Source organism: Chlamydomonas reinhardtii, chromosome 6, assembly GCF_000002595.2.
Source record: "Chlamydomonas reinhardtii strain CC-503 cw92 mt+ chromosome 6, whole genome shotgun sequence".
NCBI lineage: Eukaryota > Viridiplantae > Chlorophyta > Chlorophyceae > Chlamydomonadales > Chlamydomonadaceae > Chlamydomonas > Chlamydomonas reinhardtii.
Window position 1 is genome coordinate 6359367 of NC_057009.1, and position 27514 is coordinate 6386880.

Sequence of the window (27514 nt, forward strand, 5' to 3'; positions counted from 1 at the left end):
GTCTGGGATCGAGGGTTGGGACTCGCCATCGGAGTACATGTCCGCCGCGCAGCGGCGGAGCCAAAGCTCAGCAGGGTGCTTGGCCGGTGACGGACACACCGTTGTGACAACTCCTCCATGATAGTCGCAAAGCGTCGGCACAGATCGACTAGTATTACGTAACGTCACTGGCACCCCTCGACTTTGTGCCCACGCAACTTTCTGCATGCCTGCCCACGCCGCCCACGCCGCCCAACACATCACATTCACAGAAGCCGTGCAACTAACTCCTTCAACTAACTCCTTCAACGCTTACGGCGCCGCTCCTTAAAGTAGCAGGGGTAGCAGAGGCCCTGAACATACTTGCGGCAGTCGCGGATGTCGCAGTGCTGGCACTCGCCGTTGGGCCCACGCTGCTTCAGCCCTTTCGCAACGCAAGCACGGATGGGCGGTGATGGGCGTGTGTCTGCCGCCCACGCAACTTTCTGGGAGGCAGACAGAGATGGGAGTTGCATCTGCACCATGCGGGTGTGCGCTTGGGAGTGGGTGGGAAGGGGTGCACGGCGCGAGCACTAAGTTGCAGCTGCGAATCCTCCTCAGACCCGGGCCCGACACACGGCCGCAGAGGCGCAGAAGGCAGACCAAAGAATACTGCAACCCTACCACAGAGCAACAGGACATGATGCGGCATGGTCCTGCGTGCGGCCGTGCGGCAACCGAATGGCCACCAGTAGGAGGGGCACACGCCAGCTACGTGCGCGGGGGCGGCGCGCACGGTCGTCACAGCAGCCCAGATCAGCCCTCTCACGGAGCGCAATCTCGACGCGTCGAGCTGTCGGCCCCCAGCCGCCCCTGCGCACAGCCGCCGCTGCTCCCCTGGCCCTCGCCCCCCCCAACTCATACGCGCCATGGCGCCACTGCCACCACACCACCTCCCGCATCCAAGCAACCACCAATCTACTTTTGCTCCCCCACCGCTGGCGCCGCCGCCGCCCCTGGCGCCGCCGAGGAGGTGGCGGCCAGCAGCACTCGGCGGTACAGTTCGTTGGTGGGCTCGTCCAGCGGCTGCAAGAAGGCGCTGCGCCGCAGCACGGCCGCCGGCGGCAGGTACATGTCCTGGTGCCGCAGCTCCACGGGCGGGTACAGCGCCGCCGCCGCCGCCGCCTCGGGCGAGGCGGCCGCCAGCTCTTGTTGGCCGCCGGGTGATGCTGCCGCCGCCGCCGCGCGTTCCTGCGCACACGCCAGAGGAAAAGTGGCAAGTTGGGGGCAGGTTGGTGGGGGCTGCAGTGGAGGCAGGCGGAGCGGTCGTGTTGTGACCTCGTCGGCTCCGAGCGGACTCTTCCATCACCCCCTCAGTTAGCGGCACGAAAGGCTGCTGCGCCCTCCATTTGTTCAAGTCATGTGTCTGCCGCCGTGTCTTACCCGCGCGCTCGCCGGCATGAGCTGCCCGATTCCCGGCACCGCAGCCAGTGCCGCCGCCGCCACGGCCAGCGGGCTCCGCTCCGCCGCCGCCTGCCGCGCCGCCAGCAGCGCCTTGCGGTGCTCGTGGATGGGCGCTAGCACCGGCATTGCGGAAGGCGCCGAGCTAGAGGAGGAGGCGGAGGTGGCGGAGGGGGTGCTGGAAGGCTCGAAGGCGTACGGCGCCAGGCCCGCCAGCCCCGTGTCGCCCGGCAGCAACACGGAGGGTGCTCCGCCCTTGAGCCCGGGCTGGCCTGGGAGTGGGGGGCGGAGTACATTCCTGATAAGTTGGGGGCGAGGGGGGTTGATTCTGGACCATTCCCTTAAGGAAACAGTCGCGCTGCAAAGGAGACACTGCAGCCGCATATGCGAGCTTTTGTACATCATCACAGGTAGGGGTGAGGGGGGAGGGCGTGAGGGCGGGAGTGGTGCGGGACAGGTACGGCAGCGTTGTAGCGCGGCGGCCGTGCGGTATGCACTGCGGCGGCAGCCTGAACACCGTTCAGGCCTTCAGGGCGTGTCCTCAAACCGAAACCGGATCACGCCCGCTCACCTGAGATGCGGCCAGGCGACAACGTGAACTCAATCCACACCGGCAGCAGCGGGCTGGGGCCGGCTTTGCGGTGCCCCCCCTGCGCGAGCCGCACAGGATATTGCGGCGCACCGAATGTCAGGGGTGGACGTGGCGCACGCACCTCAGGAATACCGTACTAGAGCGCGCCAGCCCCTAGCCACGTCCTGCGCCCAGGCATCCGCACAGACCCGCGCCTGCAGCTACCCCTGTGCGTGGCTGCCCACTGCCCACCGCCCACCGCCCACCGCCCGGCTACCTGCTGCCCTCCTTTGGGATCGGAACAGACTATTCCCTTTCTTCTTAATAAGTCATGAGTGTAACCCCCCCAAACACACACACACACACACACACACACACACACACACACACACACACACACACACACACACACACGCACACGCACACGCCGCGCGAATATCCTGTCTCGCACCTGCGCGCCCGCCGGCACCGCCCACACGTCCGCCCACAGCTGTGTGCCGGACAGCGGCGCCACCAGCTCCACATTGCCGCTGCGCTCAGCCAGCTGCGCGGGCGCAAGTGGGGAGGGGCCGAGGGGCGCGTGGGGTGAGCGCCCAGTTGCACACCTGCACCTGCAGCTGCACAAAACACACACACACACACACACACACACACACACACACACACACACGTGCACGCGCACACACGCATGCACACGCGCCCAAAACACAACTACCATCACCACCGCGCGGCGCTGGTGCTGGTGTCTGGTTTGCATTGCTGGTGTCTGGCTTGCATGGCTATGTCAGTGCTGTCCACGGTCAAGGGCTTTTGAAATCATGGCTCGCACATTTGCTGACCTTATGTTCCGGCTAGCTTGCAGGTATCGAGTCATGACGAGGAGTAGAGACATGGGTGCTCGGTGCATGCTTGGGGTTTGATGGACAAGGTGAGAGTGTGTCTAATCAAAAGGTGATAAGGGGGATAACAGTTGGTGTCTGTAGACACCTCTCACTAACACTGGTTGCAGGGCGGGTGACGGAGGGCTTCAGCGTGTGTGTGCGCTTCAGGCCCTTTCCTGAAGCGCTTCCACATTTTCCTGATGTAGTCGTTTCCGGAAAGCAAACATCCTGAAGCCTTAACATGTCACTTTTCCCTGAAGCAGGCCTTAAGCAAGCCTGAAGCAGGCTGGTTCCCCGAGTGCGCCCTGACTCACCAGCACCAGGTCGTGCGAGTAGCCCACCACCGCCCACACGTCCCCCGCCTGCAGCGCGCGCACGTGGTCGCGGCTGCTGAACAGCCGCACCTGCCGCCGCAGCGCGGCCACACGCTCCTGCAATGGCGGCGGCGGTGGGTGGGGAATGACGCGGGATGGGTTTTGGTACCGGTACCGGTACTCAGCTTAGGTGGGCGGCATTAATGCGCGGCAGCATCGTGACGCAGGTCATGTGGCCGGCGGCGATGGGCCGCTGGCCACGCCCTGCAGCTCCATGTTCATCTCCCAGTCACCCCGCCCCATTGCCGCCCCATCCCCGCCTCATGTAAATGCCGTGAACTGGACTTGACCATCTCTCTGGCGCGCTTGCGCTGGGACCACCCCGCTCCCCTGCCCCGGCACCCCCCGCCCCCCCCCCGCCCGCCCTATCGCCCCCCCCCGCGCCCGAACCTGCAGCGCCTGCTCCGTGATGCCTGCCGCCGCCAGCTGCGCCGCGCTGCTGTTGACGCTGAGCCCCGCGGCCTCCAGGTCAAAGGTGCGCAGCGCCACCGCCAGCAGCTCGCGCGGCGAGTCCACCATGGCCACCCTGCGGGTGTAACGTGTGTGTGAGCACGCGTGCGCGTTGGTTGGCACGTGTTGGGACGGGTTTGGCACGGGTTAGATTCTCATGTCCCGCACCGCTTGATGGCCCCAAATAATGGGTCCTGTTTGTGCCCCCGCTCTCAGAGTGGGTTCCGGCGGTGCAGCGCTGTACGGCGCTGTTCGGCCACTGCCCGCCGCCCGGTGTGCCCTCAGACTCCCCCCGCCGCTCCTGCCCGCCCACGCCCCCTGCCCGCCCACGCCCCCTCCTCACCCCGCCCCCTGCTCGCCCGCCTCGCCCGCCCCCCCCCTGCCCGCCCGCACCTGCCCTGCAGCGCCGGCTGCAGCAGGTCCGCCCAGTCCAGCACCGGGCTGCCGCCGCGGCGCAGCAGCCGGTCGCGCCGGTACGCCACCAGCGTGCAGCCCCACCTGGGGTGCGGGCAGCCGCAGTGTGGGGGCAGTGCGGGCACCACCCGCTTACCGGCAGGGCAGCAACCCACCAGCCCAGCCCAGACACCGCATGCGCCGCAACACGCAGCGCGTCAGCGCGTGTTAAGCGACAGCTTCCTCGCCCTACCGCCCCCACCCCCACCCCCTCCCCCAGCTACCTGTACGGTGCGCCGTACACCGGCCCGGCCGGGTCCACCGCGCCCGTGACGGGGTTGCGCCGCGCCGCCGCCCGCATGGCCGGCGGCAGCATGCGCCACCAGCGGCAGCTGTCGGCGCCCGCGATGGGCTGCACCAGCCGCCGCGCCACCGCCGGCCCCAGCCAGGCGTCGCCCAGGGTGACAACGTCCGCGACGCCGGCGCTGCGCTTGTTAGTGCCGCTCACATCGGACAGCTCCTGGGGGGCGGGGGTGGGTTGCAGGCATAACTAACCGAACGATACTTGCTCATTAAACACGAGGTTGAGGACAGGCACGCAGGGAGGAGGGGAGAAGGCGATGGGAGGGCGGGAGGAGAGGGGCAGCGTCGACGGGGCTGCAGAGGCAGCGGCGGCAGTGCCCGGAGACACCGCATGGTGGCACCGCACAGACGGTACAGACCCGGCGCTCCGCTAGCTGTCGCCCGCGGCTTCCCTGCCGCACCTACCTTCCAGATGTCCTGCAGCTGTGCGCGCTGGTCTATGGAGAAGCCGCAGTACTTGCCTGGAGTGGGAGTAACACAAGGGAAAGGGGGGAGGGACACGGGGAAGGGAGCAGCGCCCCGTTCAGTCAGTCCGTGGGAACTTTAGATCAATGGGAGATGGATGCCGCAGCAATACCCGAGCGCTGGCAGCCGAGACCACTTGCAGGGCATGTGCAGCCCAACAGATTAAGGCCACATCTCTGTTGGCCTTAAGCTGCCACGCCACAGCAAACGCTTCACCCCCCGGCTTCAGCCTCTAAGGTCGACCCGTTCAGGCCCGGGCCCCCGCACCTATGCTCATTTTAAAGTCCAGGGCCCACTGCTGCGGCACCGAGCCGCGCAGTGCCACGATCGACAGCGTCATGCCGTGCTCGAATGCGGCAACCTCCGTGCCATCCCGCAACGTGATCTGAAAGCAGTCGGTCGGGTTGGCGGATGTGCGTGGTTGGGGGGTAAGCAAGCAGTGGGTGCCTCTGGGGGTGCCGCCGCAGGCACGTTGGGCCGACAAGCCCAGACAGGCTGCTGCGGCGTGTCCGTGCCTGTGCATACAAGGGACTCAGCCTGGTCCCGTTCCAGCAACCCGGCCCCAGCATGGCTGAGGGTGCTGCTTGGCGCTGCGGGGAAGGACTCTGCATTCCGCCCACGCCCTTTCCCCTTACCGTCTTGGTTGCTTGAGCCTGGTCCCCGCCCGCCACCAGCGCCAGCAGGGCTGCCGCTCCGAGGCCCGCCTGGCGACGATTGAGACCAGTGACAATCCTGCTGCTGCTAACCGACGAAGACGAGGTCGAAGGTTGCTCGTCCGCGCCGACAACATTGATCGTCGCACGGGAACTTGTGACCTGCTGAGCGCATGGCGTATATTTCATCCTATGTCCATGGCCACTAGACCTCGTGGCTGCCCCGCACGGTCGTCGCTGCCCTGCTAATTTCATTGGAGCTTGCAGCCGTTTACGAACAGCTGTGAGCCCTAGTGTTCTATATGAGTAAGACTATCGTCGCATGCAGCTAATTCCTGACACGACTGGCGATTCACGCAACCTAGCTGAGCCCCTGCATCGGGTTTCAATACTTTGCTTCCTCCCGACAGCTTGCGGACTTGTGCTGTTGTCTTCTATCACTACCTTCATACATGAGCATTATACAGAATAACCAAGGGCTCACGTACTCTCCACGAACATGTTCGTGCAAACACTGGGTTAGGTTGTGCATCGTTTGCCGCTCCGCCAGGCGGTTGCGGCAGTGCTGATGGCAGAAGTGTAGACGTAAATGAGCTTGAGGCGGCTTCCCGGCCTTGCTCCCAAGCAAAACAACTTTCCTGGCCTCGCTGAAAAGCCATGGTCCCGAACTCGTTGGACTCGGGAGCAGCTTCGTGGATGCTGGCCGCATCTCACTCTCCAGCAGGTGGGGCTGCGTTGACGATGGGGTATCATTGGTCACTATGGCAGCCCAGCACGTGCCCAGCGAGCTCTGCCCTAGCGCGTTATCTTGGGTCGTTGAAGTCTCTCCAGGAGCCGCGCATACCAGCTGGTAGCCTGACACGTTTATGTGACTGGTCGGCAAGACCCTTGCTTAACGGCGGCTAAGGAATCAGGCTCGCGCTAATATGGGTGTGCAGACGATGAGTAGGAAAAGGTTTTTGAGCAGAGCAACAGTCGGAAGGGGCCGACGCCAGCCCGACTCCCACACATCAAGATGTGTCCGGTCGCGCTTTGGCCCGTCGCACGTGTGCCTCGATGGGCGTCCTTAGGGGCGAGAAAGGATGCAGGCAGTGCATCGCGCACGTGTAGGGGGTCTGCTCGCACACAGGGGCCCACTGGAAAGGCCAGGGCTGCCCGACCTTGCTGGGCACGCCCTGGCCAGCCGCGTTCCAACCCTGGCGTCCCTGGCGCCAACCGCATGCGCCGGGTACCCCTGCAGGTGGAGCTGCTGAAGGAGGTGTTCCAGCTCTTTGACACGGAGGATAAGGGCTACTTCACCAAAGATGACCTGTTCTTGTGAGTCAGCGGCGGCAGGGGCAGCGGCCGCGGCAGGGGCGTTTCCGCACTGCCGGGGCGTTACGCGCCTGGGCGGCCACTGTCCTTGCCTCAGTGACCAGTGCCAGGCGCCTGAGCCCCCACACGCCTTTCGGGCCGCAGGCCCCGGGATCGGGCGGGCATCCGCCCCGCCCCGCCCCGCCCGCCTCCCAAATCCCAACCCTCCTCACTCTCACCCCCACCGCGTTCCCCGCCCTTGCAGCGTCATGGAGGCCATGGGCGGCAGCCCCACGCCGCAGGAGCTGGACGCGGTCATGTTTGAGCTGGACAGCAACGGCGACGCGGTGGTGGACTTTCCGGAGTTCCTCACCAAGTTCTTCACCGCCATGGACGAGGAGGAGCTGCTGCGCGTGTTCAAGCAGCTCTTCGTGCTGGAGGTGGGGGCGGTGTGTCAGATGGGTTGGGGCTGGGGGTGGGGCTGGGGGGTGCGTTGGCGTGCTCCAGAGCCCAATGAGCAGGGAGTGGGTGGTGGTGGTAGTGGCGGCGGCGGTGGTGGATGTGGGTTTGCTGGTGTTGCGAGGGCGAAAAGAGGGAGGGCATGCTGCGGCGATGGGGTCCTTGCGGATTTTCCATGAGGCGAGGCGGGGCGGGGCGAGGGTGTCCTAACCGCTGTGCCGCCTGTTGTGTTGTGCCGCCCGTGAGCGCAGGACAGCGACAACAACGAGCGCGCGCTGACGCTGTCGGCCATTGAGCGCAGCTTCCAGGTGCGGCTGGCGGACTGAGCGGAGCAGGGCGCTTGGAGCGGAGTGGTGGTGCGCGCGAGGCCTATGGGCACTGGATAAGCAACGGCATGCACAGCCGCGACGCAAGAAGCGCTCACAGCGGCGGGAAGGGGCCTTGTCGGACAGGTTAGGCAGCCCGGCATGCTGTTAGGGCTGCGGCCGGGGCCGCAGTCATCGGCGGTAAAACAAAGTGGCTCAGTACCTGTGGCTGCTCGATGTGTCGATGCGTCGGTGTGTTAGTGTATCATGTTGTTTGCCGCCGTCCCTCCCTGCCGTGTAGTATGTGGGCGAGCCGCTGTCGGACGAGGACAAGGCCTACCTCAAGGTGCGGCCTGTGCGGTGATGGCTAGACGGGAAGCAGCGGGCTGGGTATAAGTAGTCGAGCACGGGTAGCAGGGAACGGGAGGACGGCGAATATCAATAAAAAGATACTAAGCAGCTACCGATGGCGAATATCAATAAAAAGATACTAAGCGTGAGCAGCAGGCAGCGGGGGCGGGGCGGGTGGGTCTCTGCAAGCCGGTCAGGTGGTTGCTGTCCCGTACAGCCCCCGCCAAACGTACCGTAATGGCGCGTGGCCTGCCTGCGCCATCTCCTCGCACACCGGCGCAGATTATCTTTGAGGGCGCCGACCGCGACGGCAACGGCCGCCTGGACATCAAGGAGTTCACAGCCTACCTCGAAAAGCTGGACGACGAGATTTTCACGGGTCTCAACGCAGCCAACCAGCAGGCCGCGGCGGCGGCACAGGCAGCTGCAGCCGCAGCCCAGGCCGTGAATGCCCAGGCCACCATGCTCGGCGCCGGCAGCGGCGCGCTGGCGGGCTTCGGCAGCGGGCCGGTCAGCGGCGGCGGCGGACTGGGGTCGGGGCTGGCGGGCGCGGGCAGTGGCGTGTCGGGGCAGCTGACAGCCATCATGAATGCGGCGGCGTCGGCGAACGCGTCGGTTGACGGCGCCAACGGTGCGGGGGCGTCCGGCAGGAACGGCAAGCAGCGCAGCGGGCGGGGGCTGTGGCGCTCCGCGGCGGCGGGCTTGGGCCTGGCCGTCGGTGGTGGAGGTGGCGGGGGCGCGGAGGGCGCCGGCGCTGGCCCGGAGCGGACGCGGTCGGAGGGCTGCGGCACGGAGGGGCAGGAGGGTGCCGGTGGCGCGGTGGTGGTGCTGGCGGGGGCGGAGGGCGCTGCTGCCGCTGCGGGGGCCACGGAGGAGGGCGACCTCAGCGGGCCGCCCAGCCAGAGCGGCAGCCTGCGCTCCGCGTTCATGTCCAAGTTCGGGCTGGGCGCGCCAGGCAGCAAGCAGCGCCGGGCTAGCGCCAGCAGCGGCAACCTGGCGGCGATGGCGGGGCCTGCCACCGGCGACGGTGGCGCCGGGACCCCCGTGATGCTGGGCGCCGGGGGCGGGTCGATAGGGAGCACCGCCGGGCGTGTGATTGGGGGCTTGCTCGGCGGCAGTAGCCGTTGGCGGCCGGGCAGTAGCGGCAGCGGGAAGGTGCAGGTGTCGCCGCTACGGGGAGGCCGCGCCAGCAGCGGTGGCCTGGCCGGGGCAGCGGGGGCAGGAGGCGGCGGCGGCTTTGCCAGCAGCGTGTCTGCCAGCAGCGCCAGTGGCCAGGTGCTGGCGGTGCCGCCTGGGCTCCATGCTACGGGCAGTGCCAGCGGCAGCGGGCAGGGCACGCCGGGGCATGGCACTTCCAATGACGGCACGGGCGCCGCCGTTGCGTCGGCACGGCTGTCTGCTGCCGCCATGATCGCTGCCGCTGCGGCGGCGGCAGCCGCCGCGAGCGCTGCACCGGCACGGGCCGGCGGCGGCGGAAGCAACGACGGCACGGGCACGGCTGGTGCGGGCGGGCTTGCGTTCAGCAGTCGTGAGGGCAGCCTCATAGCGGCGCAGAGCAGGCAGAGCGCCTTTCTCGCGGCTCCGCCGCTGGTGGCGGCGCTGGGCGTTGGTTCGGCTGCATCCTATGCCAGCCCTGTGCCGTCGCCATCGCGACCGGGCTCGGCGGCGGCGCTGGCAGGCATGCTACTGGCTGGGTCTGAAGACGCGCCGCCGCAGCAGCTGTCGTCTCAGGTGTCGCCATTGGGGTCCCTAACCGGCATACCGCAGTTTGGCAGCGACCCGCAGCAGCAGCCGCAGCAGGGCCCGCAGCAGGGCCCGCAACAGCAGTGGACGGGCATGCTTGGCCGCCTGGGCTTTGGGCAGGGTACGTCGTCGCGGCTCCGGACGGCCATGGACGCGCGGCGCCAGGCCAGCGTCATCCAGGAGGCGCCGGAGGAGCTGGAGGCGGACTCGGGGCACCCCGCCCTCGGCTCGGTGTCGGGGCCGGGAGCAGCAGCTGTTTCGGCGGCGGCGGCTGCCGCCACCGCGGCCGCGGCGGCAGCAGGCGCAGCGGCGCAAGGGGCCCCGCAGCGGCAGGCCACGAGCGGGATATCCACGGAGACGGAGGAGCGTGTGTCGGGCAGCGGCGCGCCGCCTCGCTCTTCCGATCCCACCCACGGCAAGACCGTCAGCGCGGGCGGGGCATCTGCATGGCAGCCGTCTACTGTGCCTGCTGGGGGCGGGGGCACGGGCTACACACGCGTCGGCTCGCTCCCCGACCGCATGGCTTCAGCGGGGGCTGCGGCTGCAGCTGCTCTTCGTGGGGCCGGTGGGGGCAGCCGTCACGCGAGCACAGGCAGCGGCGGGGCCACCGGGACCGCTGCCAGCGGGCGCAGCACGAGCTTCCTGCCGTTCCGGAGTGGGTCAGGTGGCGAGGCGAGGCGGGGCGGCTCGCGCTTTAGTGGCCTGATGGCAGCTGTGTTTGGGCGGCAGCGCAGCCTTGGGCACGGGTCGGGAGGGGGCAGCTCGCCCACACCGGCCGGCTCGGGCTCGGCGGCGCAGTCGGCCTCTGCATCGGCCGTGCCCAGCCCGGTGCGGCCACGTACCGTCGGCATCTTGCCAGAAAGCCAGGCAGTGGTGACGGCTGCAGCGGGAAGCAGGGCCGCGAGCATTGGCGGGGCGTCGGCAACGGCGGTTCTTATTACGGCAGCAGCGGCAGCGGTGGCAGGCGGTAGCAGCGCAGGCGCCGGAGCGTCAGCGGCGGCGTACGTGCCGCACCCACCGCCATCACGCACCAGCACCGCCATAGCGCGGGCTCCCGGGGGTGTTCTCGGCAGGAGCGCATCTGGGAGCGGCTCGCCGGCACCTGCGCCGTCGCAAGCACAGCTGCCTGCGCCGTCATCGCCGCGGGCTGCTGCGGCCACCGGTGGCGCTGGAGGTGGTGCGGGCGTGCAGCTGCCTCCGCCGCCCCCAGCGGCACGGCCGACGGTGTTGTCTCGAAGCGCGTCTGGCGCGGGTGGCGGCGGCAGGGCCGTAGCGGAGGCGGCAGAGGGGTCTGCCCCCGCCACGTGGAGCTCAGCCGCCAATGCGTGGTCCGCACTGGGCTGGCTCCGGCCTGGCAGCGGGAGCGCCACCACTAGCAGCAGCAGCAACGGCGGCAGCGGTGCAGGCAGTGCAGGGGGCAGCATCAAAGCGTCGGTGGCGGCGGTTTCGGCGCCTGCAGCGGCCTGGGTGGTGCCCGCGGTGTCCAGCCCGCGCGCTGAGCCGCCGCCGGCGTACCCGCCGCGCCTGCATTTGCATGCGGTAGCGCCTGAGTCAGTGCAGCCCTCAGGGGGGTCGCAACACCCGCCGCCGCTGTTACGGGCATGGTCAGCAGGCGGCGCCGGCCAGGTGCTGGGCATTCCGCCACCGCCGCCGCCGCCATCGTTACTCCGGGCGCCTGCGGACCAGTGCAGGTCCGGGCCGCCCAAGGCTGCACTAATGCGCTGCAGCAGTGCGGGTCCCGGCTCCGGCGTCTGCTGCAGCGGCAGTAGCTCACACGGCGGAAATGCCCACCGTGGGATTGGGCCCAGTCGCTTCGCTGGAGTAGACGCTGGCGCTGGGGCTGGGGCTGGGACTGGGGCCAGGGTCGGCGCAGCCGTCGCACCAGCGGCAGGGAGGCTGGGACCCGGAGCGGCGGCTACAGATATAGAAGTGTTGCCGCACTAGACACGCAGCCAGATGCAGCAAATTCCGGGCTACAGGAACGGAGGTTTTACAAGGTGACAACCAGTCTGAAAGGAACCGTGGGGAACCGTGGGGAACCGTGGGGAACCGTGAGGCAGTCCGAGCGCGGCACCAGGCTCGCGCGAACAACCGGCGTCAGGGCCGGCTGTTTATTTGCCGGCTCGAGTTCCACAGCTACTTTTGGCATGTCCAGCGCAACATGTGTAGCTGCGACGTGGCCCGCGAAATCGTCCATGCTAGGCATTTTGACGGGGCCTTCGCAGACCGTAGAGCTTTTAACATTCTAGCGCGGGGACTGAGCAAGGAATACGACGTCGGTCATACCGGCTTGCATGGAGCCCGATTGCCGCCCGATTCCATATACGGCTTAAACATCACAACTCCTGGGCGCGGATGGCAAGTCCATCGCCGCCGCCAACCTGTGCCGAGAGAGTGCGTGCGTCCTGCATTGTCCCACAGGCGTTGCCCGTGCGGAAAAGGCCGGTATGTTCATCTGGGCACCCGTCTGGCCCAAGCTGCACGAGTGGGTCAAGGCCCACCCCTCCAGCACGGTGGACTGGACCGCGGCCGAAAAGCACCTGCGGCGGGAGTTCCCGGACATCCCCGTCAGTGCCTTCGAGCACGGCGGTGCCGGCAGGACCAAGTATTCTAAGTGGAAGAGGCTGTACGACCCGTAGGCTAGAGCCAGCAGCCCCTCCTGGATGGTGTCCAGCAGGCCCTGGGGGGGGCGTGTGTGTGTGTGGGGGGGGGCGTGTGTGTGTGGGGGGGGGGGGGGGGCGTGTGTGGGGGGGGCGTGTATCATTGGGCTACAGCCAGCTGCTGGTCCCGCCGCCGCCGCCGCCGCTGCCGCGGGCAGACAAGCCTGTAATCCCTGAGCTGACGAAGGGCGTGAGCCAGTGGCTATAAACGACACGGCGCACGGTGCAACGGTGGTGATTGCCGTGGCCGCAATCTCTCCGGGCAGCCAGAGTGGCTCCACTCCTATGCATGCTGGCAGCGAAGCGCTGCAGCACCAGAGTGCGCCGGGGGGGTGCGTCTGCCGCTTGATTGAAGCGACGACGGGCGCAGTGCCAAGCGCGGCCGCGACAGTGCGCGAGATGAGCAACAGCAACAGCAGTAGCAGAAGTAGCAGCGCGATCAGTAAATGCAAGCAGGGAGTAGACAGAACTGCAGAGGCCAGCAAAATGCATGCTAGGACGCATGCGCCCGGCGCGACTTGGCAGCAGTTTTGCCGAAGGGCAACGCTGTACTGAAGTGCTTGGCGGTGGGCGAGGGGGTCGGTAGGATGATTTTGCTGAGCTAGGCACGCACCATCAGGGGTAGTGATGAACTTGTCTGCAAAGGCGCTGTATTGAGGCTGTTGCACATTGGCCGCGTCAAATATCTTGGAGGCGCAGGGGTTGCTGATGTCGAAAAAGATGACGCTGGGGCGGGCAAGGTAGGAGGCGGGCAGTGGTAGGAGATAGTCAACCTTTCACAGCTAGGGTGTTTCAATCGAATTCTTGACTCGCCTGACTCGCCTTCGTGACGAAGTGGACGAAAGGATGCGGATGTTACAGAGGGGACAGTCCCAGCTCCCGAAGACGCCGAGCCATCACATGCTATCAGGGCCCAACCCCGACTTTGCTGCAAACCCTCCCGCGGGCAAAGTCCGTGTGACTCCGCGCACAGTGAGTCCTAGCCAAGCCTCAACCCGCCAGAGCCCCACCGCTGTGCCTCAACGCCACAAGCCTAGGCACAGGAGTGCCGGGAAACGTCTAGGCCGCAGGACACACGCACAGCGCACGCACTAACCAGGGCGCAAGCGTCCAGGTACTAGAACGGTCGCCCACACGTGCATCCTGCCCACACACAGAGCCACCAACCACGCACAACCTCTCACGGCGAGGGGGGCGGGGAATCAGCGTCATACGGCAAGCGCAAAACCATGCCGTCACCAACAGCCCGAGATATGAAGGGATGCGCAAACGGCACAGCGTCCCAACCCTTTGGCCTGATACCCAAAGTCACAAACGTCTGGAGACGACCCCAGAAGTCAGCTACGACGGCAAGTCCAATGCTCAGCACCCGGGCCGACGGCAGCTTCGCTCGCGCCGCCAACCCGGCCATAACCACACGCTGCCGACCAAAGTCCAGGGCAGACATAGCAGCGAGACACACCACATCCCACACAGGTGGCGCAAGCCCCGCAGGCGGGCGCACTAACCACAACTCCTCACGAGAGAAGGCACTTAGAGCCTCCTCCGGTAGGAGCCCCATAGCCATCCCCATACTTTCCCGCAGTGACAGCGCAACAGTGCAGTCCCAAAACCAGTGACGCCGGTCCCCATCCTGCATGTCCACCCCACACGCCCAACACGGGTCAACAGTAACGCCTCGCGCCCGCTCGCTAGCATGCCGTGGAAACGCCCAGCAAGCGTTGGCGGCCACACGCCACAGTGCTTCCTTATGATGATTCTCCCATTTCAGCGACCACAAGCGGGCCAAGGTGCACACGAAGGCCCCCGCCGCCAGGGCAGCCCCCACCCCCGACACACCCGCATCGCACACATACTGCAAATGCTTAGCCTTCAGGGCGGCTAACTGTGGAGCCATTTGTAGCACGGACGAAAGCACCCAGAACCGACCAAGTGGGAAATAAGCTTTGCCGCTTACGGGTCCTTCCCAACTGTAGTCGCCTCCTGCCCGACGGGTTTCCAGATCGGCAAGGTAAGCGGCGCTGCGGCGCCGCCAGGCCCTGTGCGTGTTACTGCAAGATGGTTAGATGGTCAAGAGGTGTGCCGCCCACGGCCCCACGCAACTTTGTTTGCGTGTGAGCCACCCCGCGTGTGAGCCTCATGGCGACATGAGTTACACGAAACTTTCTGTGTGCCCACGCGGGGCCACCTCTCATGCTCAGCAATATAACGTTGAGTCCCATATCACTTGACTCCCTTAGGGGCACGCCCCATGGATCGCATGGTGGTCCGCTAGTGTATCGTATGTACCTGCCCCGCCTGCGAAACTTGATGTGTTCCTGTACAAGTTGGCTTGCCCCTTTCCCCGAAGGGCCAGTAGCCCTTGCGATCGCATTTAGCATTCGCATGGCGGCGCGAAGTTCATGATACAAATAATTGCAAAACGTTTTGGGGGTGGACCCTGTCTTGCTGTAACATGCCCCTTTCGCACAGCGGGCGGGTGCGCGTATTACTAACCTAGTATGCTAATTAGTATTCTGAAATCAATAACCGTGACAGAGCAGAACGATTGCAAAACTTCGCAGCTTGGAAGTGAGTGGCTTTGCTACGTGGCCACTGCCTTACCCAGCCGAGTGCCACCTCTTCGCCTCGCCGCCCCCGAATGTGCCTCCCACCGTGCCCCCGAACACCCAATCCCATTTCGCCATTCCCCTCCTCCACCCCTCTGCTCGCACCTGCTTCTCCTGTGCTAGCAGTGCGGGCAGGTTAGGCAGGTCATTGCGTTGTGCGATGCGGAATTTCAGGGCAAGGCAAGGGCGCACCGGCGCAGGGGCAAGCCGGGGTAGGTACTGCGTAGCTGCGGGGTTTCTGTGTCTGCCGCCCGCGAAACTTCCTGTGTGCCTGTGCGGCTGTGCCTGCCACCTTGTGCACAGAAACCTTGCCGTTGGCTTCAGCCACCGCCTGTCTGCACCTTTAGGCTGGACCTGCGCCGCCCCACTTTCTGTGTCTGCCGCCCACGCCACTTTGTGTGCCTATGTCAGTGTGTCTGCCGCCCACGCAACTTTATGTCAGCTTTTTATGTCTGCCACCAACGAAACCTTACACCTGGCCACGCAAAACTTCCTGTGCATCATTTCAGTGCCTGCCATCCACAAGACTTCCCCTGCAGCCAACTGACTTCCTCCCTTCCGCCAAGCTGCTTAACTCCTTCAACGCTTACGGCGCCACGCCTTCAAGTAGCAGGGGTAGCAGAGGCCCTGAACATACTTGCGGCAGTTGCGGATGCCACAGTGCCGGCACTCGCCGTTGGGCCCACGCTGCTTCAGCCCTTTCGCAACGAGAGCGCGGTTGGCCGCCTTCCGCGCCGCCGCCGAGCGCTTGGAGCAGCCGACCGGGCCCAGTGTGGCGGCCGCCGCCGCCGAGCGCTCTGAGCAGCCGACTGGGCCCAGTGTGGCGGCCATCCCGGCACCAAAGCCCTCGCCCGGGTACCGTGTGGCGGCCGCCGCCGCCGAGCGCTCCGATGGGTGACACCAACCCGAAGTGTCATGTGCCTGAACCGCCCACAAAGCTTTTTATGTCTGCCACCCACGTGCCTGCCACCCCGCCCACGCACCTTTTACATGGCCTTCACATGTCGGCCGTTAGCATGCAGAGTGGCGTGGGTGGCAGACACACAGAAAGCAGTGGGGGCAGGCAAGGTCACGTGGAGGAGAACGCGGCGCCGCCCGAGAACCGGCGCCAGCCGGCGCCAGAGCGCAGGTCGAGGCCCGAGGGATGACATGCCCCCTCCATCCGGCACTTTCTGTGCCTATGCCTGCCCTGTTTGACCGAGCGGACATCTGATGCTGAGAATGCACCTATCACGTGTTGCCGCAGCTGGCTCCCCTGTTTGGTGTCGGGATAGGGGGCTCCATCCCCCGACACCAAACATGGGACCGGGCAGGGGCGGGGCTCCCCCGACACCGCTGGGTGGCAGGCTGCGCGTGCACACACATACATAATCGCGCCGCCATATGGCTCCTTATCTCCTTTCGCTGATGCACAGCATCTCATTGCCTACCTGCCGCATGCATCCGAAGTTCCGAACGCCCATCTACAACCCCAACTGAGCCGCCACGCCGCCACAGAAAGCCACCAAGCCACTGCACCGTACCATCCATCCGTACACCTGGCCACTGACTGGCCAAAATGACATCCAACTGCTTCCGCCAAGCTGCTTAACTCCTTCAACGCTTACGGCGCCGCTCCTTAAAGTAGCAGGGGTAGCAGAGGCCCTGAACATACTTGCGGCAGTTGCGGATGCCACAGTGCCGGCACTCGCCGTTGGGCCAGGTCAGGTCAGGTCGCGAGCGCGGGTCAGGTTGCGGAACTAGGTACCTAGCACCGACCGCGGTCTTGTAGTCCTTGTGATGAGAGGACAGGTTGTACCCGTCCCAGGGCCTCCCGAGGTTGACGCGCGCGCAGTGGGCGCGCAGGGGATTCGCAGAGGTTGAGGCCCCACCGCGGCGTGTCGCCGTGGCGACCAGGCTGTTCTGAATGATGGTGTTCGCCTCGATGAACCGCCGCTCCGCAGCAGACCGGGCGCTGGCGGCGGCACGGTGGTCCAGCGGCAGAGCCGCGCGGGCTAAGGGCGACAACAGGTCGCACTTGATTGTGCCCGTTTTCTCATACTGCGAGGCACCGCCACTGTAGTAGGACAGTCGGTAAAAGACACATCTAGATGCCCCAGGGCGCCGTCCGCAGGGTTATATACTTGTGTGTCGTAGAACTTCCGTGTTCCGCCCACAGCCACGGATTAGGCGGTTCAGCAGGCGGTTTGTCGGACAGTCCCTGTGGCCGCCGCGCGGACCGTTGCCGCCGCGATAGACTACACCACCAGCAACGGGAATTGCTTCTATCATCTGTGTTTGGTGTCTAAAATGTATTTGAATATGCAGGCGAATGGGCAAGAAATTGAGGGATGACACGCCCCCTCCATCCGGCACTTTCTGTGCCTATGCCTGCCCCTACTGACAGCCAACCCCCCACACGCGGGCAGACACAGAAAGTTTCCAGGGCGGGGTGGCAGGCACCCTGGACGTCCTGACAGGCGCAGGCGCATGACCAAGCAGCCTCGACGCGCGTGTTCAGCCGCAGTCCAGGCGAGTGGCGGCACGCGGCGGTTGACCCTGCCTTCTCAGCAGACGAACCGGGTCGGGCCTTTGGCTGCTGTTCGCACTGCGCAGTCCAGAACTAGACTCGGGCAGGTGATGCATAAACTTTGTTTGCCTTCATGACGCCCAGCCTGGTTTCAATACAATTCTTGCGTCTTAACTCGCCTGACTCGCCTTTGCGGCGACATGGACGAAGGGGGCCAGAACCGACCAAGTGGGAAATAAGCGCTTACGGATCCTTTCCAACTCTAGTCCCGTCCGGCCCGACGGCTTTCTGGACTGGTAAGGTAAGCTTGGAATTAAGAAAGTGCGTGTTAGCATGCATGTTTCAGCAGCGAAAAACAGCTCCAACCGGTGGCAGTCGGGCAAAACCGCGCTCGAGCGAGCACTGAAAACCTTGCCGTCCACACCAGCCGATAACTCGGAATCAATTGTCAATGGCATTCTTTGGTGTTTGAGCGCCTGCCTGGGGGCACTTTTGCTCGAGTTGAAGTCCAACTGCCCCCGGATCCGCAAGTTACAGGAGCGAGGCCTTCTAAGGCGCGCCCCATCGCGCAGTAATTGCGGTCTGCGATAGCTCCTTGGCATAGGTTGCCCGCCCGCAAGCACGTTGAGGGTACGCGGCAGCAGCGCAACACAGCGACATCGCTTCGTTTCCTTGCGCGTTCTCTACGCATGCGCGTTCCCTTGGCAGCAGTATCATCAATGAGGCGTATTCAGCTTTCACCATGAGTCCGTCAACAACTACACTGGTCCTGCTGCTGCTGGTCGCGGCGAGAATTTCGTCATCTGGCGCCGCACCAGCAGGAGAAGCGGCCTGGGAGCACGACGTTAGCCGCAGCGACGCAACCAGCACACTACAAAGCTGGTCAAACGTAGCCAACAGGTTGGATGCGAGGTAGCCCTGTATATGTTTGCGAGGGTAGCGGGGCGGGTGCGGCGCGTGCGTCCAGTGCCGCCCGATGGCTCGGTGGCCAATTTCCAACTGGTCTGTGGGTATAAATTACCAGTTACACAGCGACTCCATACGTCCGTTCGTAAGGGACTTCACATGTGAACCGCCGTCCGTCCCAGCTAGCGATAAGTGGCCATTCCGCAGCGCATTCGCAAGGCTTTGGCACTGTGCGCGCACCTGGCGCGCGATCGACATCACAACGCTATCAAAATGCCTGCTAACAAAGGGCCCGTGTTTAGCGAATTCCGCGGGGCAGCGCCAATCAACCGCCGGCCACGGTTTCTCGGCCACGCACACTCCCGCCAAATTATCGCCAGCCACATCTGGCCAATTTACATGCCACGTACTTAGTATCGATTCGCTTGCTTGCAGGTGCTTGTCGCTTAACACGTATGCAGATAGCTGCGACACGCGCACAGACGGCAGCGTGTATTGCAAGACTTGCCTAACCTGGCGGCATGAAGCTGGTGAAGCCGGGTGTCAGCGGGCCCTCGCGCGCGTTCTTCACGTCTGCGCCGCGGACCGCCTGATGCAGTGGTACTCTGGGCCAGGGAAACGGTCCGTGGGTGGCAGCACGGATGTGCACGTGCTACCCTGGGCGCATGGGAAGACAGGTAAGCGATAGGGCTGCGCAGATAGAGCGGAGCTTCTGTGGCTCGCATGTGTGAGGGGCGCGGCCCGGCGGTGGCCGGTGGGAGACATGACGTCCTGTCAGGGCGACATGAGTTACATGGTCAGCTACGGCAGGACACTTCCCCCGCTGACGCGGAGCCTTTCCCTAATACAGAGGTCTGCCAGTGGGCCAGGTGGAACACTTCCGAGCAAGACACGCGCGTCGTGTTCACCATGCTGAGTAAGGGACTTGACTGCGCAGAAGGTACGTGCGTGTGCAGCTCTCTATGTTTAGTTGTCTTGCAGTTGTGGATGTGTGGCTGCACCCGATCATGCGCTTATTTATTACGCCTTGCTTGTCAAGCTGTCACCCCATTGGGGCGGCGTGCGTGCCGACGGACACACGCATGCTGCTGAGCAGAGGGCACCTGCACTCAGCTGCACTGTTTCCCTCCCATCCACATTCGAGCCGTGCACCCCTTCCCACCACTCGCAAGCGCATACCCGCTCGCCTGCTGCATGCTGCAGATGCCACTCCCATCAGCGTTGACGGCGCCACGTTCGCAGCCTGTGGCCGGAGTGCCCGTGGCTGCCGCAAGTCGGGCGCAGCGCCCGGCGAGGTCTCCATTACGCTGGGCGTGCGCCGCACGACAGGAGTCACGCCACTGCCGCTGCCCGCCACCGGCAACGGCGCAACCGATGTGGCGGCCGATGCCGCGGTGTTGCCAGCGCACGCACGTTCGCTCCTGTGGTATCAGACCCAGCCCTGCACTAGCTCTGTCCTGTACAACAGCTCTGGCAGCCCTGTTACTTTCATCGACGGCCCCGTGTATGCGGGCGCTGACAAGCAGTTGGTCGGCACTGCGACGCTGTACCCGAATACGCCGCCTGGGTTCCTCACTTTCACGCTGGCGCGGATCTACAACAGCGACGTGTCCAACTCATACTTTTGGGACAACAGCGACTTGCTGTGGCGGCTGTACCCCGACCTTGGGTCCCTGAACAACGCTATTGATGTGGGTGTAGTGGGTGGGTGCGCACCCTGCGCGGCGGGTGGTGGGGGCGGTTGGGGGCGGTTGGGTTCCCAGCAGGGTCCTTACTCCAGGGCAGTAGGGTGATTGCGCTCCGTGTGACCCTGCCTTGGGGGACAGGGCACACCTCACCTGCACGCGTGCCAGGCAGGGCGCGTCGTGCGATGGGGGGCGGGACTGCCGTACTGCGGGTGGAGTGACGGATGACGCGCCCCGCCTAGCAGGTGCTACACCACACCACACCCTTTCCACACCCATCACCACTTGGCCATTGCCCGTGCCCCCCCACCCACCCGCGCACACATCCCACCACGTGCCCGGCCTTTGCGTCATCTACTCATCGCCGGTGGCGCCGAACCCACCCCACCTTATGCGTGGACGCCTCTCCCTTGCCTTTTCCACTGCTGGCTGTCGATGCCATCCCTTCCCCGCCTTCACCCATCCTGTACGACAGGGCCCCGCTTGTTCGCGCCCTAACCAGCTGGGAAGAAACTTCAACCATGTCTCCATGGACGGCAACATCGGCATCATTAGTTTCGTCATTCCAAACTCCAACTTGTCTCTCACAGAAGGCAGCTGCGACCGCAAGCGCTTTTTCATCATGATCAAGGCCGGCGTTGCGGTGGGTCGCGGGAGACGGAGATAGCGTTGCTCGCCCCTGCTCCCACCCCATCCGGTCGCGTCCACCAGTGCCACTGCATGTCCTGCTCACCATTCCTGCCCGTGCCAGCCCTCACCAGTTGCCGTTCGCCTCCTCTTTGCGGGCTCTTTGTACTCCCATCCCGCTCTTCACAGCACCATCGCTCGCCGCACCCCATCTCTCTTACACCGGCCAACATTTGCCTGCACCCGTGTCGACAGGGCGAGACCGCGTTTCTATCCTGGAGGTACATGACCAAGAACATCAACGAGTTCCCCGAGCTGTGCACATCGGTGTCAAACTCCTGGTTTGGCCTGGGCGACTTCTACGTGGGTTGTCAGCCATGCGCGACCCCGCCCTCCCCGCCGCTGCCTCCTAGGCCGCCGAGCCCATCGCCGCCCAGCCCATCGCCACCCTCCCCTTCGCCAACCACAGTATCGAGCCCGTCGCCGCCCAGCCCCGCGCCACCCATCCCCGCGCCGCCCAGCCCTCGCCCGCCTAGCCCTGCGCCGCCCAGCCCGCGCCCGCCTAGCCCTGCGCCTCCCAGCCCTGCGCCTCCCAGCCCTGCGCCGCCCAGCCCGCGCCCGCCTAGCCCTGCCCCTCCCAGCCCCGCCCCACCCAGCCCTTCGCCGGCCAGCCCATCTCCGCCCAGCCCGGCGCCGACCAGCACTCTGCCCCCAAGCCCAGCTCCGCCCAGCCCCGCACCCAGGCCGCCAGAGCCCCCGTGTGCCCCTTGCCCTGACACCGCCCTTTACGCCAACGCGACAAGTAGCAAAGTGTCCTTTATCACCGGCCCCGTGTATGCGGGCGCAGACAAGCAGCTTGTCGGCATTGCGACACTGTACGTAAACACGCCGGTCGCCGGATCCCTCACAGTCACGCTGGTGCGGACTTCCAACAACGGCTTCAACTCGCCCTTCTGGTCCACGGATGATGCGCTGTGGCAGCTTTACACCGACACTGGGTCACTCGGCTCCGCCATTGATGTGGGTGCGCCTTGGGGTGCGGAACGTGCGCGGCGGGTGTCGGGGACGTTTGAACTCGGTTGGCACATGGTGCGTGTGTCTGCCCATGATACTTACTATCTCAAAGCTAGCCGCCTACGCAACTTTCTGTGCTTGTGCCTGGTCCTCACCGGTTTTTGTCTGAGTACCCAAGCAAATATGCCATGAACTTTTCCGTACGCTGCCGTAAAACTGTCGACGAAACCCCTTACACGCCTGGCCACATGTATGGTAGCGAGATTCCCTCTGCGTAGTCCTTTGTCAGAGGGTTCACGACCTGCCCGACAACTATTAGGCAGAGCGCATCATGGTATATGTGTGGCATGTATGGTAGGTATACCGTATGTGTGGACACAGCAGGCAGCCTAGTTCACCGCATCCGCATCAGCCTCCTAGCCCTGCACCTCCTTCGCCTGCGCCGTTTCGTGGGCGGCACCACAGGAAATTCCGTGGGCGGCTGGCCGATTTACTTGCCAGCTGGTCGGTGCATGTGAAGTGCCGGATCAGTCCGTTTGGGACTCCGCACGCAAGTCCGTGAGGAATGCCCATCAGCAGCAAACTTCCAGCCCGCCAGCAACTTGTCCGTACAGTAATTCCGGCATTCGACCAGCCGCGCACGACTGCCCTGCCGCTGCAAATTGTTTGCCATCTGTTGGGGTCTGGGCGTCAGCTGCACCCTACGGGATCTCGCCAACCTGTCCTATCGCACACGCAAGTCCGCACGGGTACGGCCAGTGCTTTCGCATTCTAGCTCTGGCCACCCAGACCCCACCTGCATCCTACTCACATTATCTCGTGCGTACACGTTCGACTGACGTTGTTATTGGTTTCTTACTGGTGACGCTCGCAGGCCCCCGGCTGTTCCCGGCCCAACCAGCTGGGCAGGGACTTCAACCACGTCCCGTTAAATGGCAATGTCGGGCTCTTCAGTTTCGTCATTCCATACACCAGCTTGGGCCTGACGCCTGAAAGCTGCGAGCGCAAGCGCTTTTTCATCATCGTCAAATCCGGCGTCGAGGTGAGTCGCGCGGGGCAGGGTAAGATCATGGCAAGGGCAGGAGGATGATCGGGGCCGGTGAGGTCAGGTACTGAAACACTGGCGCACGGGAGTATAACAACGGATCCGGCACACATGCGACAGCCAGAATACCGCAATCCTCACTTTCGTTTACATTTTGTAGCACAACTGGTGCACTTTCGCTGCAACATATTTTCCGTCTTCACCAACATTGGGCTTCCAAGACCCTAGGATTCCTGCCTTATCCCACAATCATACTGCATCGACAGGGCGACACTGCGTTTCTATCCTGGAGGTACATGACCAAGAACATTAACGAGTTCCCCGAGCTGTGCACATCGGTGTCAAACTCCTGGTTCGGCCTTGGCGACTTCTATTTGTCATGTAAACCTTGCACTCCACCATCTCCGCCCTCACCACCGTCAACAGTCGCCTTGAGCCCGCCATCGCCCGCACCGCCGAGTCCGCTTCCACCCAGTCCAGCGCCGCCTTCCCCTACGCCTCCTAGCCCTGCCCCGCCGTCGCCTGCGCCTCCCTCGCCCGCTCCGCCCACCCCGAAGCCGCCGAGCCCGGCGCCTCCAAGCCCTGCTCCTCCCTCTCCCAAGCCTCCCAGCCCCGCACCCCCGACACCGACCCTGCGCCCGCCCAGCCCAGCGCCTCCGTCGCCCGCGCCTCCTTCGCCTGCGCCACCTACCCCGGCCCCGCCCAGCCCCGCGCCGCCTTCGCCTGCGCCTCCGTCGCCCGCGCCTCCCAGCCCCGCTCCCCCGACCCCGACCCTGCGCCCGCCCAGCCCGGCGCCTCCGTCGCCCGCGCCTCCGTCGCCTGCTCCTCCGTCACCAACGCCTCCCAGCCCTGCGCCGCCGTCGCCTGCGCCTCCCTCGCCCGCTCCTCCTTCACCTGCCCCGCCCAGCCCCGCGCCGCCCCCGCCATGCGACGATTGCCCGTCGCTGTTCATCTCTGAGTTCCACTATGACCAGAACCCCAGGGGCGGCAACAGCGACAAGCGGGAGTGGATTGAGATTATTGTGCCTGCCGGCTTCGACTGGAGGCAAGACCTGTGGCTGGCGCAGTACACGTTCAACGGCAACCCGCAGACCGCCAGCGGCAGCCTGCACGGCAACGTGTTCCCGTTCACGTCACCCCAGATCACCGTCATTAGCGAGACTCGGCTGCAGACGCCCAACTTCGACTGGACGGCGCTGGTGATTGACCTGCAGGGCAACCTGCAGAACAGCAATGGCGGCTGGGACGGCTTTGCGCTGCTGACCAAGTGCACGGACGGCGTGCGCTGGTCGGTGGCGGACTTCATCTGCTACGGCGCCAACTCGCAGGGCTTCAACAGCATCGCCGCGAACGGCCCCGCGGCCGGCTACAGCTGCACCAACGTTGGCGCCGGCGTGATTGAGAACAACAACACGCCTCAGGGCACCTCCATCCAGCGTCTCAACACCGGCGACTGGAGCACCGTGGCCACGTGGAACTGGCAGGCCAACCTACCGCAGACCTGGGGCAGCCTGTTCAACCCCAGCATCGCCCTGGGCACCATCCCGCAAGTTGAGGCTTGCGGCGTGCCTCCCGCCGCGAAGCCTCCCTCGCCCGCTCCTCCCAGCCCTGCCCCGCCGTCACCTGCGCCTCCAAGCCCTGCTCCTCCCTCTCCCAAGCCTCCCAGCCCCGCGCCCCCGACCCCGACCCTGAGCCCGCCCAGCCCCGCGCCTCCGTCGCCCGCGCCTCCTTCGCCTGCTCCTCCGTCACCAACGCCTCCCAGCCCTGTGCCGCCGTCTCCTGCGCCTCCCTCGCCCGCTCCTCCTTCACCTGCCCCGCCCAGCCCCGCGCCGCCACCGCCATGCGACGATTGCCCGTCGCTGTTCATCTCTGAGTTCCACTATGACCAGGACCCCAGGGGCGGCAACAGCGACAAGCGGGAGTGGATTGAGATCATCGTGCCTGCCGGCTTCGACTGGAGGCAAGACCTGTGGCTGGCGCAGTACACGTTCAATGGCAACCCGCAGACCGCCAGCGGCAGCCTGCACGGCAACGTGTTCCCGTTCACGTCACCCCAGATCACCGTCATTAGCGAGACTCGGCTGCAGACGCCCAACTTCGACTGGACGGCGCTGGTGATTGACCTGCAGGGCAACCTGCAGAACAGCAATGGCGGCTGGGACGGCTTTGCGCTGCTGACCAAGTGCACGGACGGCGTGCGCTGGTCTGTGGCGGACTTCATCTGCTACGGCGCCAACTCGCAGGGCTTCAACAGCATCGCCGCGAACGGCCCCGCGGCCGGCTACAGCTGCACCAACGTTGGCGCCGGCGTGATTGAGAACAACAACACGCCTCAGGGCACCTCCATCCAGCGTCTCACCACCGGCGACTGGACCACCGTGGCCACGTGGAACTGGCAGGCCAACCTACCGCAGACCTGGGGCAGCCTGTTCAACCCCAGCGTGCCCCTGGGCGACATCCCGCAGGTTGAGGCCTGCGGCGTGCCGCCCGCCGCAAAGCCTCCCTCGCCCGCTCCTCCCAGTCCGGTTCCTCCTAGCCCTGCCCCGCCGTCGCCTGCGCCTCCCTCGCCCGCTCCGCCCACCCCGAAGCCGCCGAGCCCGGCGCCTCCAAGCCCTGCTCCTCCCTCTCCCAAGCCTCCCAGCCCCGCACCCCCGACACCGACCCTGCGCCCGCCCAGCCCAGCGCCTCCGTCGCCCGCGCCTCCTTCGCCTGCGCCACCTACCCCGGCCCCGCCCAGCCCCGCGCCGCCTTCGCCTGCGCCTCCGTCGCCCGCGCCTCCCAGCCCCGCTCCCCCGACCCCGACCCTGCGCCCGCCCAGCCCGGCGCCTCCGTCGCCCGCGCCTCCGTCGCCCGCGCCTCCGTCACCAACGCCTCCCAGCCCTGCGCCGCCGTCGCCTGCGCCTCCCTCGCCCGCTCCTCCTTCACCTGCCCCGCCCAGCCCCGCGCCGCCCCCGCCATGCGACGATTGCCCGTCGCTGTTCATCTCTGAGTTCCACTATGACCAGAACCCCAGGGGCGGCAACAGCGACAAGCGGGAGTGGATTGAGATCATTGTGCCTGCCGGCTTCGACTGGAGGCAAGACCTGTGGCTGGCGCAGTACACGTTCAACGGCAACCCGCAGACCGCCAGCGGCAGCCTGCACGGCAACGTGTTCCCGTTCACGTCACCCCAGATCACCGTCATTAGCGAGACTCGGCTGCAGACGCCCAACTTCGACTGGACGGCGCTGGTGATTGACCTGCAGGGCAACCTGCAGAACAGCAATGGCGGCTGGGACGGCTTTGCGCTGCTGACCAAGTGCACGGACGGCGTGCGCTGGTCTGTGGCGGACTTCATCTGCTACGGCGCCAACTCGCAGGGCTTCAACAGCATCGCCGCGAACGGCCCCGCGGCCGGCCACAGCTGCACCAACGTTGGCGCCGGCGTGATTGAGAACAACAACACGCCTCAGGGCACCTCCATCCAGCGTCTCAACATCGGCGACTGGAGCACCGTGGCCACGTGGAACTGGCAGGCCAACCTACCGCAGACCTGGGGCAGCCTGTTCAACCCCAGCGTGCCCCTGGGCGACATCCCGCAGGTTGAGGCCTGCGGCGTGCCGCCCGCCGCGAAGCCTCCCTCGCCCGCTCCTCCCAGTCCGGTCCCTCCTAGCCCTGCCCCGCCGTCGCCTGCGCCTCCCTCGCCCGCTCCTCCCAGCCCGGAGCCGCCCAGCCCGGCGCCTCCCAGCCCTGCTCCTCCCTCCCCCGAGCCTCCCAGCCCCGCGCCCCCGACCCCTGAGCTGAGCCCGCCCAGCCCGGAGCCTCCGTCGCCCGCGCCTCCTTCGCCTGCGCCTCCTAGCCCGGCGCCGCCCAGCCCGGAGCCGCCCAGCCCTGCTCCTCCTAGCCCGGCCCCGCCGTCGCCAGCGCCGCCGTCGCCTGCGCCTCCCTCGCCCGCTCCTCCCAGCCCGGAGCCGCCCAGCCCGGCGCCTCCCAGCCCTGCTCCTCCCTCCCCCGAGCCGCCCAGCCCCGCGCCCCCGACCCCTGAGCTGAGCCCGCCCAGCCCGGAGCCTCCGTCGCCCGCGCCTCCTTCGCCTGCGCCTCCTAGCCCGGCGCCGCCCAGCCCGGAGCCGCCCAGCCCTGCTCCTCCTAGCCCGGCCCCGCCGTCGCCAGCGCCGCCGTCGCCTGCGCCTCCCTCGCCCGCTCCTCCCAGCCCGGAGCCGCCCAGCCCGGCGCCTCCCAGCCCTGCTCCTCCCTCCCCCGAGCCGCCCAGCCCCGCGCCCCCGACCCCTGAGCTGAGCCCGCCCAGCCCGGAGCCTCCGTCGCCCGCGCCTCCTTCGCCTGCGCCTCCTAGCCCGGCGCCGCCCAGCCCGGAGCCGCCCAGCCCTGCTCCTCCTAGCCCGGCCCCGCCGTCGCCAGCGCCGCCGTCGCCTGCGCCTCCCTCGCCCGCTCCTCCCAGCCCGGAGCCGCCCAGCCCGGCGCCTCCCAGCCCTGCTCCTCCCTCCCCCGAGCCGCCCAGCCCCGCGCCCCCGACCCCTGAGCTGAGCCCGCCCAGCCCGGAGCCTCCGTCGCCCGCGCCTCCTTCGCCTGCGCCTCCTAGCCCGGCGCCGCCCAGCCCGGAGCCGCCCAGCCCTGCTCCTCCTAGCCCGGCCCCGCCGTCGCCAGCGCCGCCGTCGCCTGCGCCTCCCTCGCCTGCTCCTCCTAGCCCTGCCCCGCCGTCGCCTGCGCCTCCCAGCCCTGCTCCTCCCTCCCCCGAGCCTCCC

At 66.1% G+C, this 27514-nt stretch overlaps 5 protein-coding genes across 6 annotated transcripts in view; 3 read left to right on the top strand and 2 right to left on the bottom strand.

The window, feature by feature from the left end:
* Positions 1–4: 4 nt before the first annotated feature.
* Positions 5–5880, bottom strand: CHLRE_06g292100v5 (uncharacterized protein). The gene is made up of 11 exons (XM_043063437.1): positions 5552–5880; positions 5184–5301; positions 4857–4912; positions 4373–4608; positions 4089–4193; positions 3636–3771; positions 3186–3302; positions 2442–2534; positions 1991–2069; positions 1402–1691; positions 5–1209 (listed from the first exon to the last, which is right to left on the bottom strand). Exons 1-11 carry the CDS (start codon positions 5756–5758, stop codon positions 937–939), a joined length of 1710 nt encoding a protein of 569 aa, XP_042924143.1. The 5' UTR covers positions 5759–5880; the 3' UTR covers positions 5–936.
* Positions 5881–6040: 160 nt separating this feature from the next.
* CHLRE_06g292150v5 (uncharacterized protein) lies at positions 6041–13102 on the top strand. Of its 2 annotated transcripts, XM_043063438.1 has the most exons (7): positions 6041–6293; positions 6810–6886; positions 7128–7302; positions 7573–7629; positions 7928–7972; positions 8260–11717; positions 12142–13102. In XM_043063438.1, exons 1-6 carry the CDS (start codon positions 6159–6161, stop codon positions 11662–11664), a joined length of 3894 nt encoding a protein of 1297 aa, XP_042924146.1. In that variant the 5' UTR covers positions 6041–6158; the 3' UTR covers positions 11665–11717; positions 12142–13102. The 2 variants fall into 2 exon arrangements, with proteins under 2 accessions (XP_042924146.1, XP_042924145.1); XM_043063439.1 differs by lacking the exon at positions 12142–13102 and having other exon boundaries at positions 8260–12012.
* On the top strand, positions 12061–13192 carry CHLRE_06g292183v5 (uncharacterized protein). The gene is made up of 2 exons (XM_043063440.1): positions 12061–12355; positions 12495–13192. The coding sequence occupies exons 1-2, from the start codon at positions 12168–12170 to the stop codon at positions 12586–12588; spliced, it is 282 nt and encodes a 93-aa protein (XP_042924144.1). The 5' UTR covers positions 12061–12167; the 3' UTR covers positions 12589–13192.
* Positions 13193–13223: 31 nt separating this feature from the next.
* On the bottom strand, positions 13224–17920 carry CHLRE_06g292216v5 (uncharacterized protein). The gene is made up of 3 exons (XM_043063441.1): positions 17532–17920; positions 16597–17045; positions 13224–15798 (listed from the first exon to the last, which is right to left on the bottom strand). The coding sequence occupies exons 1-3, from the start codon at positions 17612–17614 to the stop codon at positions 15569–15571; spliced, it is 762 nt and encodes a 253-aa protein (XP_042924147.1). The 5' UTR covers positions 17615–17920; the 3' UTR covers positions 13224–15568.
* A 110-nt stretch (positions 17921–18030) lies between these two features.
* The window catches only part of CHLRE_06g292249v5 (uncharacterized protein), a 33088-nt gene continuing 23604 nt past the window's right edge, over positions 18031–27514 (top strand). Inside the window, exons 1-9 of the mRNA XM_043063442.1 lie at positions 18031–18398; positions 18840–19081; positions 19255–19344; positions 19608–20095; positions 20565–20732; positions 20972–21736; positions 22605–22772; positions 23042–23238; positions 23422–27507. Coding sequence (XP_042924149.1) covers positions 18241–18398; positions 18840–19081; positions 19255–19344; positions 19608–20095; positions 20565–20732; positions 20972–21736; positions 22605–22772; positions 23042–23238; positions 23422–27507 — 6362 coding nt within the window. The 5' untranslated portion in view covers positions 18031–18240. The remainder of the gene's footprint in view (positions 18399–18839; positions 19082–19254; positions 19345–19607; positions 20096–20564; positions 20733–20971; positions 21737–22604; positions 22773–23041; positions 23239–23421; positions 27508–27514) is intronic.